General features: G+C 43.9%; 1 protein-coding gene across 1 annotated transcript in view; it reads left to right on the forward strand.

Moving 5' to 3' along the window:
• Window positions 1-1,482: 1,482 nt before the first annotated feature.
• The window catches only part of sdhdb (succinate dehydrogenase complex, subunit D, integral membrane protein b), a 28,084-nt gene continuing 11,582 nt past the window's right edge, over window positions 1,483-17,984 (forward strand). Inside the window, exons 1-2 of the mRNA XM_072593452.1 lie at window positions 1,483-1,565; window positions 10,375-10,485. Coding sequence (XP_072449553.1) covers window positions 1,511-1,565; window positions 10,375-10,485 — 166 coding nt within the window. The 5' untranslated portion in view covers window positions 1,483-1,510. The remainder of the gene's footprint in view (window positions 1,566-10,374; window positions 10,486-17,984) is intronic.

Raw genomic sequence — 17,984 nt, forward strand, 5'->3', positions numbered from 1 at the left:
CATCAAAGTTTTACTTGCACATCCACTAATATCAATTATTGTATCCGTTGCTCCCGATGCGGTCTCGTCTACATTGGGGAGACTGGGCGCTTCCTAGCAGAGCGCTTTAGGGAACATCTCCGGGACACCCGCACCAATCAACCACATCGACCCGTTGCCCAACATTTCAACTCCCCCTCCCACTCTGCCGAGGACATGGAGGTCCTGGGCCTCCTTCACCGCCGCTCCCTCACCACCAGACGCCTGGAGGAAGAACGCCTCATATTCCGCCTCGGAACACTTCAACCCCAGGGCACCAATGTGGACTTCAACAGTTTGCTCATTTCCCCTTCCCCCACCTCACCCTAGTTCCAAACTTCCAGCTCAGCACTGTCCTCATGACTTGTCCTACCTGCCTATCTCCTTTTCCATCTATCCACTCCACCCTCTCCTCCCTGACCTATCACCTTCATCCCCTCCCCCACTCACCCATTGTACTCTATGCTACTTTCTCCCCAACCCCACCCCTCCTCTAGCTTATCTCTCCACACTTCAGGCTCACTGCCTTTATTCCTGATGAAGGGCTTTTGCCCGAAACGTCGATTTCGAAGCTCTATGGATGCTGCCTGAACTGCTGTGCTCTTCCAGCACCACGAATCCAGAATCTGGTTTCCAGCATCTGCAGTCATTGTTTTTACCAGGCTATTTCAGAGGGCACTTGAGAGTTAACCACATTGCTGTGGCTCTGGATTCACATATAGGATGGCAAAATTCCTTCCCTAAAGGACATTAGTGAACCAGGTGGAATTTTCTGACAATGGTTTCATGGTCATCAGTCAACTCTTAATTGCAGATTTTTTAAAATTAGTGAATTCAAATTCCACCATCTACTTTGGCAGGATTCGAACCCAGGTCCCCAGAACATTATTCTGGGTTTCTAGATTAATAGTCGAGCGATGATACCACTGATCTTTGTAGACATGCTGAATTTCTTTCGCCTTCACAGTAACCTCAACTGGTCAGATGTCACATGACACCAGTTTATAGTCCAACAGGGTTATTTGCAATCACAAGCTTTCAGAGCGCTGCTCCTTTGTCAGGTGAAGTTACTGCGGACTTTGTCCACCCAGTCCATCAACAACATCTCCACATCACCTCAACTGGTTAGAGAATTGACCCTGTGTTGTTTGGCACACTCTGCATTACAAACCAGCCATCCAACCCACCCACCCACAGAACTAAGGATAAAAGATCATAGAAAAGGAACAGAGTGATTTCTGGAGAAGGGTCACGAAACATTAACTCTGTTTTCTCTGCTCACAGATGCTGCCAGATCTGCTGAGTTTCTCCAGCAATCTCTGTTTTTGATTCAGATTTCCAGCATCTGCATTGACTTACTTTACCAGAATGGTTTGCCTTTGAGAATTAAGGTCAATGTAGCCCAGGACTACAACTCCCATCGTGCCTCGGTTCTGGGTAATGTTTCCGGTGCCGACACGTTACTTCCGGCGGGGTGACCTTGCCCGAGGAGATGGAAATGGCGGCCGTTGTCAGGCTGAGTCTGATCTGTGGACGCGGCTTTAAGCGTGAGTGACCGTTCCACTACCCCCACTCCCACTCCCTCACTCCCACTCCCCTCACTCACTCTCACCCCCCCACTCACTCCCAACCCTCTCACTCCCACTCTCACTCTCACCCCCCCCTCACTCTCACCCCCCCCTCACTCCCACCCCCCCCTCACTCCCACCCCCCCCTCACTCCCACCCCCCCCTCACTCCCACCCACCCCTCACTCCCACCCACCCCCCACTCACTCCCAACCCTCTCACTCCCACTCCCACCCACCCCCCACTCACTCCCAACCCTCTCACTCCCACTCTCACTCCCACCCCCCCTCACTCCCACCCACCCCCCACTCACTCCCAACCCTCTCACTCCCACTCTCACTCCCACTCACTCCCACTCTCACTCCCACTCTCACTCTCACCCACCCTCACTCCCACCCACCCCCACTCCCACCCCCACCCACCCCCCCTCCAACTCCCACCCACCCCCCCTCCCACTCCCACCCACCCCCCTCACTCCCACTCACCCCCCTCACTCCCACTCACCCCCCTCACTCCCACTCACCCCCCTCACTCCCACTCACCCCCCCTCACTCCCACTCACCCCCCCTCACTCCCACTCACCCCCCCTCACTCCCACTCCCACTCTCACTCCCACCCACCCCCCCTCACTCCCACCCACCCCCCCTCACTCCCACCCACCCCCCACTCACTCCCACCCACCCCCCACTCACTCCCAACCCTCTCACTCCCACTCTCACTCCCACTCTCACTCCCACTCTCACTCCCACTCCCACCCACCCCCCCTCACTCCCACCCACCCCCCCTCACTCCCACTCACCCCCCCCCCACTCCCACTCCCCCCCCCCCACTCCCACTCCCACTCCCACTCCCACTCTCACTCTCACTCTCACTCTCACTCTCACTCCCACTCCCACCCACCCCCCCTCACTCTCACTCTCACTCTCACTCCCACCCACCCCCCCTCACTCCCACCCACCCCCCCTCACTCCCACTCTCACTCTCACCCCCCCCTCACTCCCACTCTCACCCCCCCCTCACTCTCACTCTCACCCCCCCCTCACTCCCACTCTCCCCCCCCCCTCACTCCCACTCTCCCCCCCCCCTCACTCCCACTCTCCCCCCCCCTCACTCCCACTCTCACTCTCACCCCCCCCCTCACTCCCACTCTTCCCCCCCCCTCACTCCCACTCCCACTCTCACCCCCCCCTCACTCCCACTCTTCCCCCCCCCCCCCTCACTCCCACTCTCACTCTCACCCCCCCCCCTCACTCCCACTCTCCCCCCCCCTCGCCCCCTCACTGTGGCTCGGGGAGGATGGAGAGTTTTCAGATGGGTTTGGGTTTAATGTGGTCTTGGTGTGCGCCGCCGGACTGAGAGTTTAATGTTAATTCCGAATCATGATGTGGCTGTGCTGGGAGCGGACAGAGTTAAAACTCACACAAACACGAGTAATGATGGTGGCTCAGTGGTTAGCACTACTGCCTCACAGCACCAGGGACCTGGGTTTGATTCTAGCGTTGGATGACTGTGTGACATTTGTAGTTCTTTTGCACTGGATGCTCTGGTTTCCTCCCACAGTCTAAAGGTATACAGGTTAGGTGGATTGACCATGCTAAGTTGCCCTGTAGTGCCCAGTGATGTGCGGACTAGGTGGGTTAGCCATGGGAAATGAAGGGATAGGATGCCACAGTGGGTCTGGGTCTGAGGTAGTTTGGACAGTTGGTGTCAAGTTGACGGGCTGCATGACCCTCCATGCTGTCGTAATTCTAAGAAGGGGCAGGGTAAGTGTGTATGTGGTGGGGTGGTGGGCATGGGGGATGGGGTGCTTGAAAGATGAGGGAGTAAGAGGGGTGGGGGTAGTGGGGTAAGAGTGGTGCTGTTGCAGTAAGAGAATGTTCCAGCATGAGGTGAAAGGGTGTATGTGAAGAGAGTTTGTAAAGAAGTGAAGAGGGGTTTCTTGCTGAGCAAGGTAATGAAAGAAGTCCTGTAATGGATCAAACAAATGAAACTTTTCATTGTAATAAAGCAAAGAGCTGCAGATGCTGAAGATCTGAAATAAAAATAGAAAATACTGGAGAAACTCAGCAGGTCTGGCAGTGTCTGTGGATAGAAAATGGAGTTAGTGTTTTGAGTCCAGTGACCTTCCAAACTACTTGGCGTTTGGAGTTTCCATCTGAGGAGTTGCTATTACTTTATCAGCACTCGGCTTGGCTTGAACTATTTGCACCTTGCAAAAGAATTGCCATTGTGTCAGCTGCATAATGATTTTGTCTGCATTTAGCTTGATCCCAGCTTTGCTGATTCTGTCTCTTAATGCAGGTAGTGGTCTGATCTCTTTTCACTCACATCATAGATCTGGGATATCATCAACTATGCTGTTTTCCTTTACATCGTCTCTCTTGTTTCATTTATTACTGGATCAATTGGATGGATCACTTTAAGGTCAAAAGATACTGGAGTGTGTATTGAATGTTAACAGCAAGATTCCTTATCGCGCTTCACGTTCTGCAGTTGCACTTCACAAAATGCTTGTTGTAGAAACGTGAAAGTACGATTTAAAAAAATATATTTTTAACTGTCAAAACACAGTCTTCAGATGAGTTAGAGCGAGAGATAAGGGTAATTGGACTCATGCATGCAGGTATAATTCACCCCTATTATATTTTATGTTATAAATTATAGACCCAGATTTATAACTGAGTTTTGTGACATAACCTCTCGGATGTATGCAGGTTTTTTCTGAGATTAAATAGAGTGCATTGTACATACATTATGAAGAAATTAGCAAGATGACTGTTCTGTTGAGGACATAGAACAGGTGTAGATCACTCAGCCCTTCAAGCCTGTTCTGCTGCTCGATGAGATCATGTCTGATCTGTGACCTAACTCCGTACACCTGTGTTGGGCCAGAGATGTGGTGCCCAGATTTACTGTCAGTTCTCCATGTGTGTTGTGACCAGGGTTTTATGTAGTGGCAGCATGATTCTATCATTAAGCTCTTGTGCTCTAGATGTAAAAGCCAGCATTCCATTAGCTACCTTGATTATTTATTGCGCCTGTTTGTGGGTTTTTAAAGATCTATGCACCTGGCTGCTCAAGTCTCTTTGGATATTCACTGTGTCATCTTGTTCCAGCCTCAGCTGAAGCAAAACGCTCAGAGACGGTACAGTATTACCTCCTTCGTCTTTATTCCGGGCCCTCGAGGGAGCGAGAACGATCGCCCATGTGCACAGAGACATGAGTTCTCTGTCTTCTCTCAAACATCAGTTTCTTAATGAATTATATAGTCATTTGCAGAGAGGAGCATCAGATAAGGCAACATGCATATTGATTGGGTGACCGTTTCAATCAGCGAGCGTCAATAGTAAAGATTAAGCCACCTGCTGTTACACAATAAATGTTCTTTACCTTGTTAACTGGCTTCACATCATGAATACTTTTCACCTTGTTAACTGACTTCACATACTGAATGCTTCTTCATCTTGTTAAATGGCTTTACATAATGAATGCTTTTCCACCTTGTTAATCCACTGCCCTTCACTCCAGCACCTCATTGTTTACTGCAAGCTCTTAGCTGATCCGAGTCATGCTAGCTGAACATTTTGTTTCACAAAAACTCAACTTAACTCTTTCCCCACCTGCTCCTACCCTATACACTTTCTCAACCATATTTAACTTCATGCCATCAAGAAAGTATGCTAATCTATAGCTTTTTGGTTTAAAATGGATTCCCTCACATTCTGTTGAACTCCATCTGCCAGAATTTTGCTCATTTATCTAGTCTCTCAATATCCCTTTGTAATTTTATGCTATCATCTGCACTGTCTACAATGCTGTCTAATTTTGTCATCAGCAAAATATGACTATGGCATTCTTCAAATCATTAATAAATAATGTGAATAATTGAGGCCCTGACGCATCCATCTGGGATGCCACTGGTCACATCCTGACAATCTGAGTAAGACCGTAAGAGACAGGAGCAGAAATTAGGCCATGCAGCCCATTGAGTCTGCTCTGCCATTCAATCCTGGCTGATAAGTTTCTGAACCCCATTCTCCCACTTTCTCCCCTTAAACTTTGATACCCTTGAATCTAAAGATCTATCTATCTCCGTGTTAAATATACTCAATGACCTGGCCTCCAGTCTTCTGTGGCAATGAATTCCATAGATTCATCACTCTCTCGCTGAAGAAGTTTCTCCTTAGCTCCATTCTGAAAGACCTTCCTTTTACTCTAAAGCTATGCCCTTGGGACCTAATCTCACCTACAAAAAGAAACATCTTCCCAACATCTACTCTGTCCAGGCCATTTAGTATTCTGTAAGTTTCAATTAGATCCCCATTATCCTTCTAAACTCGATCGAATATAAACCCAGAGTCTTCAAATGTTCCTCATACGTTAAGCTTTTCATTCCAGGGACCATTCTTGTAAACCCCCTCTGAACATGCTCCAGGGCCAGTACATCCATCCTGAGACATGGAGCCCAAAACTGCACAATATTCCAAATATGGTCTGACCAGAGCCTTAGAGCCTCAGCAGTACGTCCCTGCTTTTATATTCAAGTCCCCTCAAAATAACTGCCATCATTGCATTTGCCTTTCTAACTACTGACTCACACTTTGAGGAGGATCCTTCAGACTTCTGAATTTTCTCCCCATTTAGAAAATAGTCCATGCCTCTATTCTTCCTATCAAACTGCATAATCTCATACTTTCCCACATTGTACTCCATTTGCCACTTGTTTGCCCAGTCTCCTAACCTGCCTAAATCCTTTTGCAGCCTTCCTGCCACCTCAATTCTACCTGTCCCTCTACCTTTATTTCTGCAAGGTTAGCCCAAATGCTGTCAGTTCCTTCATCTAGATCATTAATGTATAAAGTGAAAAGGAGTGGTCCCAACACTGAGCCTTGAGGAACACCACTTGTCACCAGCTGCCATCCTGAGAAGGACCCTTTTATCCCCACTCTCTGCTTTCTGTCAGACAGCCAAGTTTCTATCCATGCTAGCACCTTGCCTCTAACACCATGGGCCATTAGCCACCTGTGTGGCACCTTGGCAAAGGCCTTTTTGAAGTCCAGGTGGATTATATCTGTTGGCTGTCCTTGGTCTAACCTGCATATTATGTTCCCAACTAATTCTAACAGATTTGTCAAGCATGACCTCCCCTTGATGAAACCATGCTGACTCTGCCCTATTTTACCGTACACTTCCAAATATTCAGAAATCTCACCCTTCATAATGGATTCCAGGATCTTACCTGTGACCAAGGTTAGGCTAATCGGTCTGTAATTTTCCATCTTTTGCCTTACTCCGTTTTCAAACAGGGATGTCACCTCAGCAATTTTCCAGTCCTCTGGGACCCTCCCTGATTGAAGCAATTCTTGAAAGATCACCACTAATGCCTCAGCTATCTCTTCAGATAGCTCCCTTAGAACTTTGGGAGTGTAGTCCATCTAGTCCAGGTGATTATTTCACTTTCCAACCATTCAGTTTCTCGAGCTCCTTCTCCTTGTTGATGGCTACCATACTCAGCTCTGCCCCCTCACACTCTCAAATTGTTTGGATGTTACTTCCACTGTGAAGACTGACACTAAGTTCCTCAGCCATTTCCTTGTTCTGCACTGCCGTCTCTCCAGCATCATTTTCCAGTGGCCCAATGCTCACTTTTGTCTCTTTTGCCCTTTATATATCTAAAGAAACTCTTACAATATTCCCTTATATTACTGGCTAGTTTACCCTAATATTTAATTTCCTCCCTCGTTATTTCTTTGTTGCCCGTTGTTGGTTTTTGTAAGCTTCCCAATCCTCTGCTTTCCCACTGCCCTTTGCCACATTATATGCTTTCTCTTTTGCCTTTATGCTATCCCTGATTTCCCTAGTCAGCCATGGTTGCCTCATCCTCCCCATAGTGTGCTGCTTTTTCCTCAGAATCAATCTCTGCTGTGTCTCCTGAATTACTCCCAGAAAGTCCTGTCTGCACTACAAGCTCATTTACCTTATTCCTTATACTGCGCGCATTCTGATATAACACCATTAGTTGTGTATTAACTGTCCCTCTTCTCATTGTCATTTGTTTGTCCAGTGTGCTTGAAGTTTGTTTGCTAACCCTTTCCATTCACTCTGTCCTATTTGTGTCTGTGCTGGAGATTTTGGTTTTCTAATTTCCCCTATTTTCAAATTCAAACCCATTTCTCCGACACCAGTCTATGAGCCACACATTTACCTGCTTAACCTTATTTAGCCTGTGCCAATTAGCTTGTGGTTCAAGTAGTAATCCAGAGATTATCTTTTTGAGTACTGACTCAGTATCCCTACTTTCTGCTGCCTGCCACTTAACCAGTTTCCCAGCTATGCCAGTAATGTGTCCTCAGTTATGTGGATTTCTACATTTTAGTTAACAATCTCTTATGTGAGACTTTATCGAATGCCTTCTGGAAGTCTGTAGACACTGTCTATCTGCTACCTTGTTATTTGTCTGGCACTATTATAGCACGCAGTTGTGTGCTCATGTGATGTTGACTCGTATGTTTGCCTGTTTTATTGATCAGAATCCTTATTTGTGCATGGTATCCTAGAGTGTTATTGGCAACTTACACTTGGAGTTAAGTATAGAGTCAATTCTGATCTCCTGATACAATCAGCATTATGTTAACATTATCCAAAGGTATAAGGTTTGGGGAGGTGTTAATCTGGCAAGCTTCCATCTGGCAAAGTAAGAAACAGGTCTTGCCTGCCTGCCAAGAAAAAAGTCACGTTCTATTCAGTGTAGTAGCAGCACACAGTTAGTCCTATCCTATGACTGCACTTTGAATCTGGTCCAGAAGGTGGGGCATTTCCACTAACTCTGAGGAAGGGTGACTCGACCAGAAACATTTACTGATTTCTGCCAGATGCTGCCAGACTTGCAGAGCTTTTCCAACAATTTTTGTTTCTGATTTACAGCATCCCCAGTATTTTACTTCATTTAAATGTAATTGCTAGCCACTCATTCTGATCCAGAAACCTGCTAGTTCAGAGTCCAGATAAGTTGCTGATTTTAAAAAGTTTCTTTATTTTATGTGTTGAATTTTTGCAGTCACACTGAGATTAACTTTGTGTTGTGTTAGAATAGCCTAGTCAGGAAGTGTCGATGTTCATACATTCGAAACATGAAAAAAGTCGATAGTTTTTGCAGGATAAAGAAGGGCAGTGGTAAGTTCAGGAAGGTGTTTGTTGTGACTCAGTTTTCTATGTTAGGTGTTGATGCTTTGATCCTATGCCTCCACTAACAACACAGTGCACCTGTAGGAGATTATTACAAACAACTTTACATGGATTGAGGAGAAATACAGAGCGGGTTGAGAGAAATAACAGTATAGGGATGATGCTAAGGTGCTGATGTTGGACTTGGTCAGACAAAGTCAAAAATCACGACACCGGGTTATAGTCCAACTGGTTTATTTGAAACTGCAAGCTTTCGGAGCCCCAACTCCTTCCTCATTCAGCTCGGGATATAAATGGAGACAATGAGCATAGTTCGAGTGATTTTGGAAAATTGACTGAAAGCTTGGTTGAGACATTAGGTTTTGAGAATTCTTTTACAGATAGTGTGGAGAAAGCAAGGGAGCTGTATATCATTAGAAAAGTGTTATTTCACAAAGGAAGAGAGATGGGGAAGGAGCAGATTAGTAGAGACTGAGCCCAGAGACAGAAAGAAAGTTAGGTGCACGAAGGGATGGGGTTGACAGTAAGCCAGTGGGAAAGAAAAGCTGATAATGGGGCCATGAGTGGGTGAAAATAGGTTGGCTGTGCAAGTGCTTATTTCATGGAGTTTGCTCATCAAGTGAGTCATGCTTGGACACTACTGGCTCATTTAGATCCTTTGAGCCTAGGTATTTTCTAATCCATCTGTTCAGAGATATTATTACACACTTGGTGGGATTTGAACCTGGACCACCTGGCTCAGAAATAGGGGCAGTATCACTGTGCCACAAGAACCCTTCTCCTTTGAACCTATCACCAGCATTATAGTTGGAAGCAGTTGTGATTCCCCTTTTTCCTCCATTCCAGAGCAAGTTTTGGTTACTCTCTTGGAAGCACAACTATTTATTTTGGGAATCTTCAGAAGAAAAGTTGAGTTGTTAGGTACTGCTCTTCAGCCACATCTGTAACCCTCTCCCTACAGCAACCTAAAACCAAGTATATTCAACATGTAACACTCATGTATAACTCTCTGTTTTGTTGATAGCAGATAGTAAACGGAGTTAAAATAGCTCAACTCCATTTAACTTTGTAAGCATCACAAAATCACTGAACCATGATATCATATTTGATTAAACTCTTGTGGCTTGTTTATCTATCCTAGAACAAGAACCACTCGAGTTAAATTATTTCCCTTAGCATGGCAATCTACCACAAGAGGGTGTATTTATTGGAATTCAGACCACTCGATGATGAGGTCAAAAACGTTTCTTCACCCCAAATAATGGTGGGAATGTGGAATTGCATCCCCAAAAAGCCATTGAGAGTGTGCGGATTTGTCAATTAAAATGATTAAAATCAAAATTTGGAGACTTTTGTTAGCTAAAGCTGTTGAAAGGTTTGAAACAAGGATGAATAAAGTCACAACAAAAGTAATCTAATTGAATGGCATGAGAAAATTGAGGGACTAACTAAAATTTACTGACAATATACATGTATTTCATTTCATCATTCCTTCAATCTAAAGAGGAATAACAAGTGGATAAGTAAAGTATGAAAGTGTCTTTAATTTTGCAGCTGGCATTAATGTATAGATTAATTTCCTGTTCCTCTTTGCTTCTCTCCAGCAATGATCTTCAGTAGATCATTAGTGGTTGGACCTCTGATTGCTTCCAGAAAGATCCATCAGCCTCCAGTGCTTCTGACGTCACAGATTCACACGTCTCCTAGCCATTTGAGTAAGTATTGTACCTGGATGGTTCTGTTATATCAGACGTAGTCAAGCCTTTTATCTTTAATAACTATTTCAGAGGCAGGAAGGGGAATCTGCATGTAGAATTTCTTCCCATGGCAATACAACTGTGGTGCAGACATGTGGAAAGTGAATGGGACATTTGTAGGTGGCACGTAGCTCAGTTGTTAGCACTGCTGCCTCGCAGCACTAGGAACCTGGTTTCATTTCCACTCTGTCTGTGTGGGTATCCCTTGGGTGTTCCGATTTCCTCCCACAGTCCAAAGATCTGTTGGTTAGGTGGATTGGCCACGCTAGAAGTTGCCTATAGTTTGTAAAGAGGTGTATGTTAGTTGGGTTAGCCGTGGTAAATGTGGGGTTACGGGGATAAGGTGGGTTGCCAAATCTGGGTGGAAGCTCTTCAGAGAGTCGGTACAGACTTGAAGACCGTAATGGCCACCTTTCTGCAATCTTGGGATTCTATGATGTTTGCTAGAAGTTGAGATCACGTTGGGGCTAGATAGCATTTGGGTTCATAAACTGCCCCCTACTTTGAGACAGCAATGGCACTTGTGAAGAGGTAACATTAGATCTATTGGATGAATGCCAAGAGCCCAACACACTTAGGAAGTGCTTCCAGTGGCACATACTGGGATGTTTGTGGATCAGCTTGGTGTGGGCATGCATAACTCTGTCCCTGGCTAAGTGCAGGAAAAAAACAGGTGGTCATTGTGGCTCAGCAGTGAAGATGAGTGGTTGCTTCACACTTTACTCTGTTTCTGAACGTGTGTGCTTGTTGCATAGGCTCCTTACCCCAGACTGACAACTCTGCTTCACAACATTGGTAAGGGTTGCTCTTACTGTGTTTGTGGAGGGGAGGGAGAAGGACTGATTACTGGGTGTACGAAGGAGGGGAAAGGGGCTTCACGTTTGTCAGGAATTAACAATAGTATATCTTGAACCTTTATCTGGCTCCATAAATGCTGCCTGACCAGATGGGTATTACCAAAACTGTTTTTATTTCATATTTCCAACATCTACAATATATTTTTTGAAATTGAAAGACCTGCTTGGGCAGATAGACTCAGTCCTTTACTGAAGAGTGCAGAGTAGTTAAGAGCATAAATTAAAAATAAGAGCCGGGCTGTTCAAGCGTGATTTTCAGAAGCACTTCTTCACAGAACGGGTAGCAAAAATCTTTTTTTAAAATTCATCATCCAAAAAAGCTTGATTGGGCACATTTGAAAATTTCAAGACGCTAATTTTTTTTATTCAATGAGGATATTAAGAGCTACCAAAACTAGACAGAGAGAATTAAGGTGGAGACCAGCCATGATCTAATTGAATGAAGAAACAGAATTAAGGGACTGCATTTCTGCCTCCTATTTCTATCTTGTTTCCTGTTTAGGAATCCGAAACACAACAAAACAAAATGTCAGCGCAATCGGCAGCTTTGGATAGAGCACATCAGGTCATTAGTGGAAAAACTTCCTTCAGAGAGTCCAACCTTATTAAGGATCCCCATTTTGTATGTCAGCATATGCATTTACTGAGCAGCTTTGATTTTATTTTATGCTTTTTCAGCTGCACTTTTCTGATTAAAACTGAAAAGATAAATGGTTGTGCAATCACAAAATAATTTGTAGCTAGGCAAAGTTCCCAATTATTTATTGTTGTTTAGTTTTCTATATTTTTATTCTTTCATGGATTGTGGACAAAGCAATACTGCCCGTAACCTTTTCTGGGGTGTAAACCCTTGTAGGCTGAAACTAGTCATCAATGCGTTGGAACACCGATTGGTGTGTGTGAAATCTTGGAGCAGCCACGTAGCTTCAAGGGAATACTCTTGCCAAGGACAGATGCTGCCCATCTCTACTTACTCTTGAACTCAGTTATTATTAGACCATTTGAGGGCAGGAAGAGTTAATCAGGTTACTGTGGGTCTGGAGTCGCATGTAGGCCAGAATACATGAGGGTGGCAGATTTTCATGAACCAGACAGACTTTATAATGTAATGGTCGAGTCACTAAGAGTAGCTTTCAGTTTCTGGTGTTTATTACCTGGATATAAATTCAACAGCCACTGTGGTGAGCTTTGAGCCCATGCCTTTGGGGCATTAGACTGAGCCTTTGCTTTGCTAATCAGCAACCCCCCAACAGTAGGTTTTATTGATGAGATCAAAGAACCTTTAAGTGAATTTACAATTTGAGATACTTGGGTGGAGTGTGTTGATGTTGTAAACAGCAGATGGCAATAGAAGCATTAAAATGAGCTGGTTTTAACAAGCAAGACTTGCATTTCTGTAGTTACACCTTTTCAAAAGATGTCATAGCACGGAAACAGATCTGACATCTTTAATGCAATGGAGGGGGATATAGAATATGTAACAAATGGCAAATGAAGTGAGATTGATGGGATTAACAGTGGAAACAGAATATTAATTTCTTTTTTCTTGGGATGTGGGCATTGCTGTCAATCCAGCATTTGATACCAATCTCTAATTGCCCTTGAACTGAGTGGCTTCCTTGACCATTAGGAAGGTAGTTAAGAATCAACAATTTTATTGTGGGTCTGGAGTCATGAGTGAACTGCATGAGTTTTACATGACCTTTTGATTTTTTTTATATTGCCCACTGTTTATTGATTTTAATGTAAATTCCACTAGCTGCCATGGTGGGATTTGAACCTGCATTCACACAGTAATAGCCTGGGCCTGCAGATTACTAGTCCAGGGATATTATCTCCTCCTGAGAGATGTTTTGAGGAGACTTATCCAAGGAACAGAGGTGAAAATGAGGAATTTTTGGAAGGAGAAATGTTGAGTGTTAAGCAAGAAATGGCTCATGCAGGGTTTTCCAGTAGCACCTTTTCTAACGTTTGTTAAAATTGTAGCAAGGTTTATAGCACAAAAAGAGGTCCATTCTCATCAACTAAAAAAAACTCATCCATAGTCCTAAAGTTACAGCTCCTTGAATGCATATCTGAGAGCTCTCTCTAATGAAATCAGGATTTCTGCTTCAATCACCCTTTCAAACAGTGAATTTTCTACCATTTACCATCCTCCAGGTGAAACAATTACTCAGAGGTATCCTCCATTTTTTCCACCAATTACTTGACCTGTCTGCTTGTGAAAATGGGTCATTTCAGTGCACCACATTTAGGCCCCTCATTTTTTTACACCTCAATTAAATCTTCAATTAACCACCTCTGTTTTAGAGAAAACATGCATCTTACTGGAGAGATGGTAGCATATTGGTAATGTCACTGGGTGAATAATGCAGAAGTCCAGACTATTAGGAGGGTAGTACTTAGGAGCGCAATTTGTCCATTCGATCCTTTTGAGTAATAGGATTCTAGGCGAGGGTCTTAGCTCCACTTCCTGTTGTGTGCACCTCCCGTAACTTCAACTTCCTTGACCCTTAACTAAGTGAAGAAATCTCAGTGCGAGTATGAGCATTAGCTTCACGACAAGTATTAGCAAAAAGAGGAAATGATATGATCATTAACAAAGATATTGTAACTTATTAAAATCTATTTGTAGGCCTTCAGATAAACTATAGCAATAGTGAGGGAATATTTGTTTATCCACAGTCTAAAAATAAATTTTTGCTTTTTGAGCATCCTACCTGATCTGCACTAACTTATTGACAATTATTGTTGTTATTTTAATTCTCTGGGGACCACTGATGCAAATCCTACCATAGCAACTGGTGTAATGTAAATTTAATTAAGAAAAGCTGTCTGAAATTGAAGTTCATCTTAGTGATGGTGACTGTCAAACATCATTGATGAACAAAATCCATCTGGTTCACTAATGAAAGGGAAGGAAATCCACTATCTTTACCTGTTCTGGCCTACGTGTGAATCCAGACCTATGGCAATATGCTTGACTCTTAACTGAAATGGCCAAACAAACCATTCTGTTGAAAGCAGTTAGTGATGGGTGACAATTGCTGGCCTTGTCAGCAATGCTCACATCCAACAAAAGAATAAAAATCTCAGTTAAAATTCCCATTTGTGGAAAACCTTTTTCAATCTCTTTTTTCTAAGGTGATCACATCTTCCTGTAATATTATGACCAGGGCTGAGTTGTGCTTTCTTAATAATATGTTCCTATTCCACTTACCCTAATGTGGTGGAGCCATTCATTTGGATCTTTTAGTGCTGTTACTTTCTACAGTGACTCTCTTTCTGTCAGCTCTGTTTCTTCAGGTCCATATCATTATTATAACGAGTTGTTTCTTAATTCTCCCTAAGTCATTCAACTGAGTAATGTATATAAATAACTCAGTGATGATCAAAACCTTTCTCTTCCCATCTTCATGTGAATTACTTCTGCTCAATGCCAATGGTAGTGGTATTGCTGCCAGGAGCAAACTCTGAGAATTAGGGAACTGAATCTATCATGTAATAAATGTATATTCTGCCTCTATTAATCTGCCCTAAACTGGGAATTGAGACAAGACGTTTAAACATATATCGGAATAGCATCTCCCCATACTCACAATTCGTTGTTGCAGATTTGCTTTTAATTGGTTTCTAAAGGCTTCTGTCTTGGCTGTTGATCTCTGCTGGGTGAGCAATTGGGACACTATGACACCTGGAAAATCAGTTAATGTTTCTACTGGAAAGGACAGATGTGGTTCAAGGAGGACACTGGCTTGGCTGTAATCTCGCACACAGTTTAATTGCCGTTTGCAACTCAGTCTGACTTACACAATGGTTCTTGTGTATGTATACTCAGCTAGGTTAGCATGACAAGAAGCAAATCCATTGCAGCAAAAGTATGATTGATTCCAATATAAACCACATTAACATGCCCCAACATAAAATAATGAGTTAGATCTGTTGCCATGGTTTCTAATGAGCTGAGCACCTGATCTCAAACAAGTATGGAGTGGCATCATATCGCAAACAGTTTTGTCCAACTTGTGTTCCCTGGGCCTCTATCTCACTGGATCAGCATTTCATTTAGTTTTTTTGTAACCTAATTCTCTTTTGTGACCCCTCTTTTTCCTCATGAATAATGATGATTCCTTTCTGACCTGCCTTTTTGATGGGTGGCATTTTCCATCAGTTAACCAATGAAAGTGCTTACTTTTTGTGTTCACCTAGGCAGTATGTATGGACCTTGTCGTCTTCTCTGATGCTTTCCTCCCAGAATAGCCAAGTCCCATTCAAAACCATGTAGGCCACCTTGTTGCTGACAGAGTTCCTGCACTTCCCATCTTCTTATCCTGTGCAAATTCCAATGTGCCTTAAAGTGAATACGCGATCGAAATTCCCTCTTCCACTGTCACCACGGCTGCTTGTTCTCTCTCCACCATCTGCTGTTTCCCCATCCTCAAACTGTGTGCTCACAACTGCTGCCACTCAACAGTTTAATTGCAGCTCCATGGATCATGAGTCTGGCCTCTGAATCAGGAAGTTTTAGGTTTTGGCTCACTGGACAAATATGAGCACTAAACTTGGGGAGTGCTGCACTGTTGGAGGTAGCATCTGCCAGAGATGACCTGAAAGGAAAGCTCTGTTTGCGCTCTCTCTATCTCTCCCTCTCTCTCTCTCTCTCTCTTTCTCTCTCTCTCTCTCTCTCTCGCTCGCTCGCCCTTTTTGCTTGTGCCCTTTCTTACTATCGTTCCCCATCTTCTCTCTCCAGCCCCCAAAATGTGTGTATAAACATCTGGTATCACTATTTTGAAGAACAGTGGAAGTGTTCTCTGTGATGCTCATTTATCCTTCCATCACCACTTAGAGGTTGTCTCTTGGTTAGCTTTTTGTGGTGAGTTTTCTTTGTGCAAATTGGCTGTCTCATTGTGTACACCACAGTGACACTTCAAAATGGTTTAACTCTTACGAAAGTGTTTTAGGATTCTCGGAGTCATTATGTAAATGTACGTCTGTTTTCCTATAGCACTGGAGTCTTCCTTGTCCCAAATTTTCAGTACTGTCCTCCATGGCCACAGTACCCAGTCTCCTGTTCTCTCTTCCAGTTTGCCATCTCTGTTACTATTTTCAGAAATGTACTTAAAACATGGCTGTAGGAGGAGTTTTAGATCACATACCCAATTCTGCTCATGTCTTCCTTTTTTCCTGTTGCTTCACTGTGTCGATGCACTTACCGTCAGTGAAAAGCTTTGAGTTAATTTTCTGTAAGAGAAGCTGGACAGAATACAATACATCGCACTGCATTTGTGTACTTTTGACATTTTTAAGAAAAAGAGGAAGCAATTCATTTCCATTCTACAGAGTGTGTTTCCAAGCAACCTAAACACTAGTTTCTAACTGACTTTAGAAACCACATCGGGGGAGAGAGAAAACAATTACCTTTAACCACAAAGAGGTGTAGGGTCTAGAATTTGTGATCATAAAAACACTACAGGTCATGCACACAACCATATTAACAGGAAATGGCATTAAGAGTCACAAATATACAACATGAAAGCATTCCCTTTGGTCCAACTCATCCATGCTGACCAGATATCCAAAATAAATCTAGTTCCACTTGTCAGCATTTGGTACATACCATTCCTATTCATATACCCATCCATATGTCTTTTAAATGTTGTAATTGTACCAGCCTCCATCATAGAGTCATAGAGATGTACAGCATGGAAACAGAACCTTCGGTCCAACTTGTCAATGCCGGCCAGATATCTAAACCTAATCTAGTTCCATTTGCGCACTTGGCTCATATCTCTCCAAACCCTTCCTATTTGTATACCCATCCAGATGCCTTTTAAATGTTGCAATTGTACCAGCTTCCACAACTTCCTCTGGCAGCTCATTCCATATATGCACCACCCTCTGCATGAAAACATTGCCTCTTAGGTCCCTTTTATATCTTTCCCCTCTCACCCTAAACCTATGCCCTCTAGATCTGGACTCCCCAACCCCAGGGAAAAGACTTTGTCTATTTACCATATCCATGCCACTCATGATTTTATAAACCTTTATGAGGTCACCCCTCAACTTCCAACACTCCAGGGAAAACAGCCCCAGCCTGTTCAGCTTCTCCCTGTAGCTCAAAGCCTCCAACCCTGGCAACATCCTTGTAAATCTTTTCTGAACCCTTTCAAGTCTCCCTTCTTTCCAATAGGAAGAAGACCAGAATTGCACACAGTATTCCAACAGAGGCCTAACCAATGTTCTGTACAGCCGCAACATGGCCTCCCAACTCCTATACTCAATACTCCTGACCAATAAAGGAAAGCATGTCAAACGCCCACCTTCACTATCCTATCTACCTGCGACTCCACTTTCAAGACGCTATGAACCTGCACTCCAAGGTCTCTTTGTTCAGCAACACTCCCTAGGACCTTACCATTAAGTGTATAAGTCCTGCTAAGATTTGTTTTCCCAAAATGCAGCACCTCGCATTTATCTGAATTAAACTCCATTTGCCACTTCTCAGCCCATTGGCCCATCTGATCCAGATCCTGTTGTAATCTGAGGTAACCCTCTTCGCTGTCCACTACACCTCCAATTTTAGTGTCATCTGCAAACTTG

The sequence above is a fragment of the Chiloscyllium punctatum genome, chromosome 23 (assembly GCF_047496795.1).
Source record: "Chiloscyllium punctatum isolate Juve2018m chromosome 23, sChiPun1.3, whole genome shotgun sequence".
Lineage (NCBI taxonomy): Eukaryota > Metazoa > Chordata > Chondrichthyes > Orectolobiformes > Hemiscylliidae > Chiloscyllium > Chiloscyllium punctatum.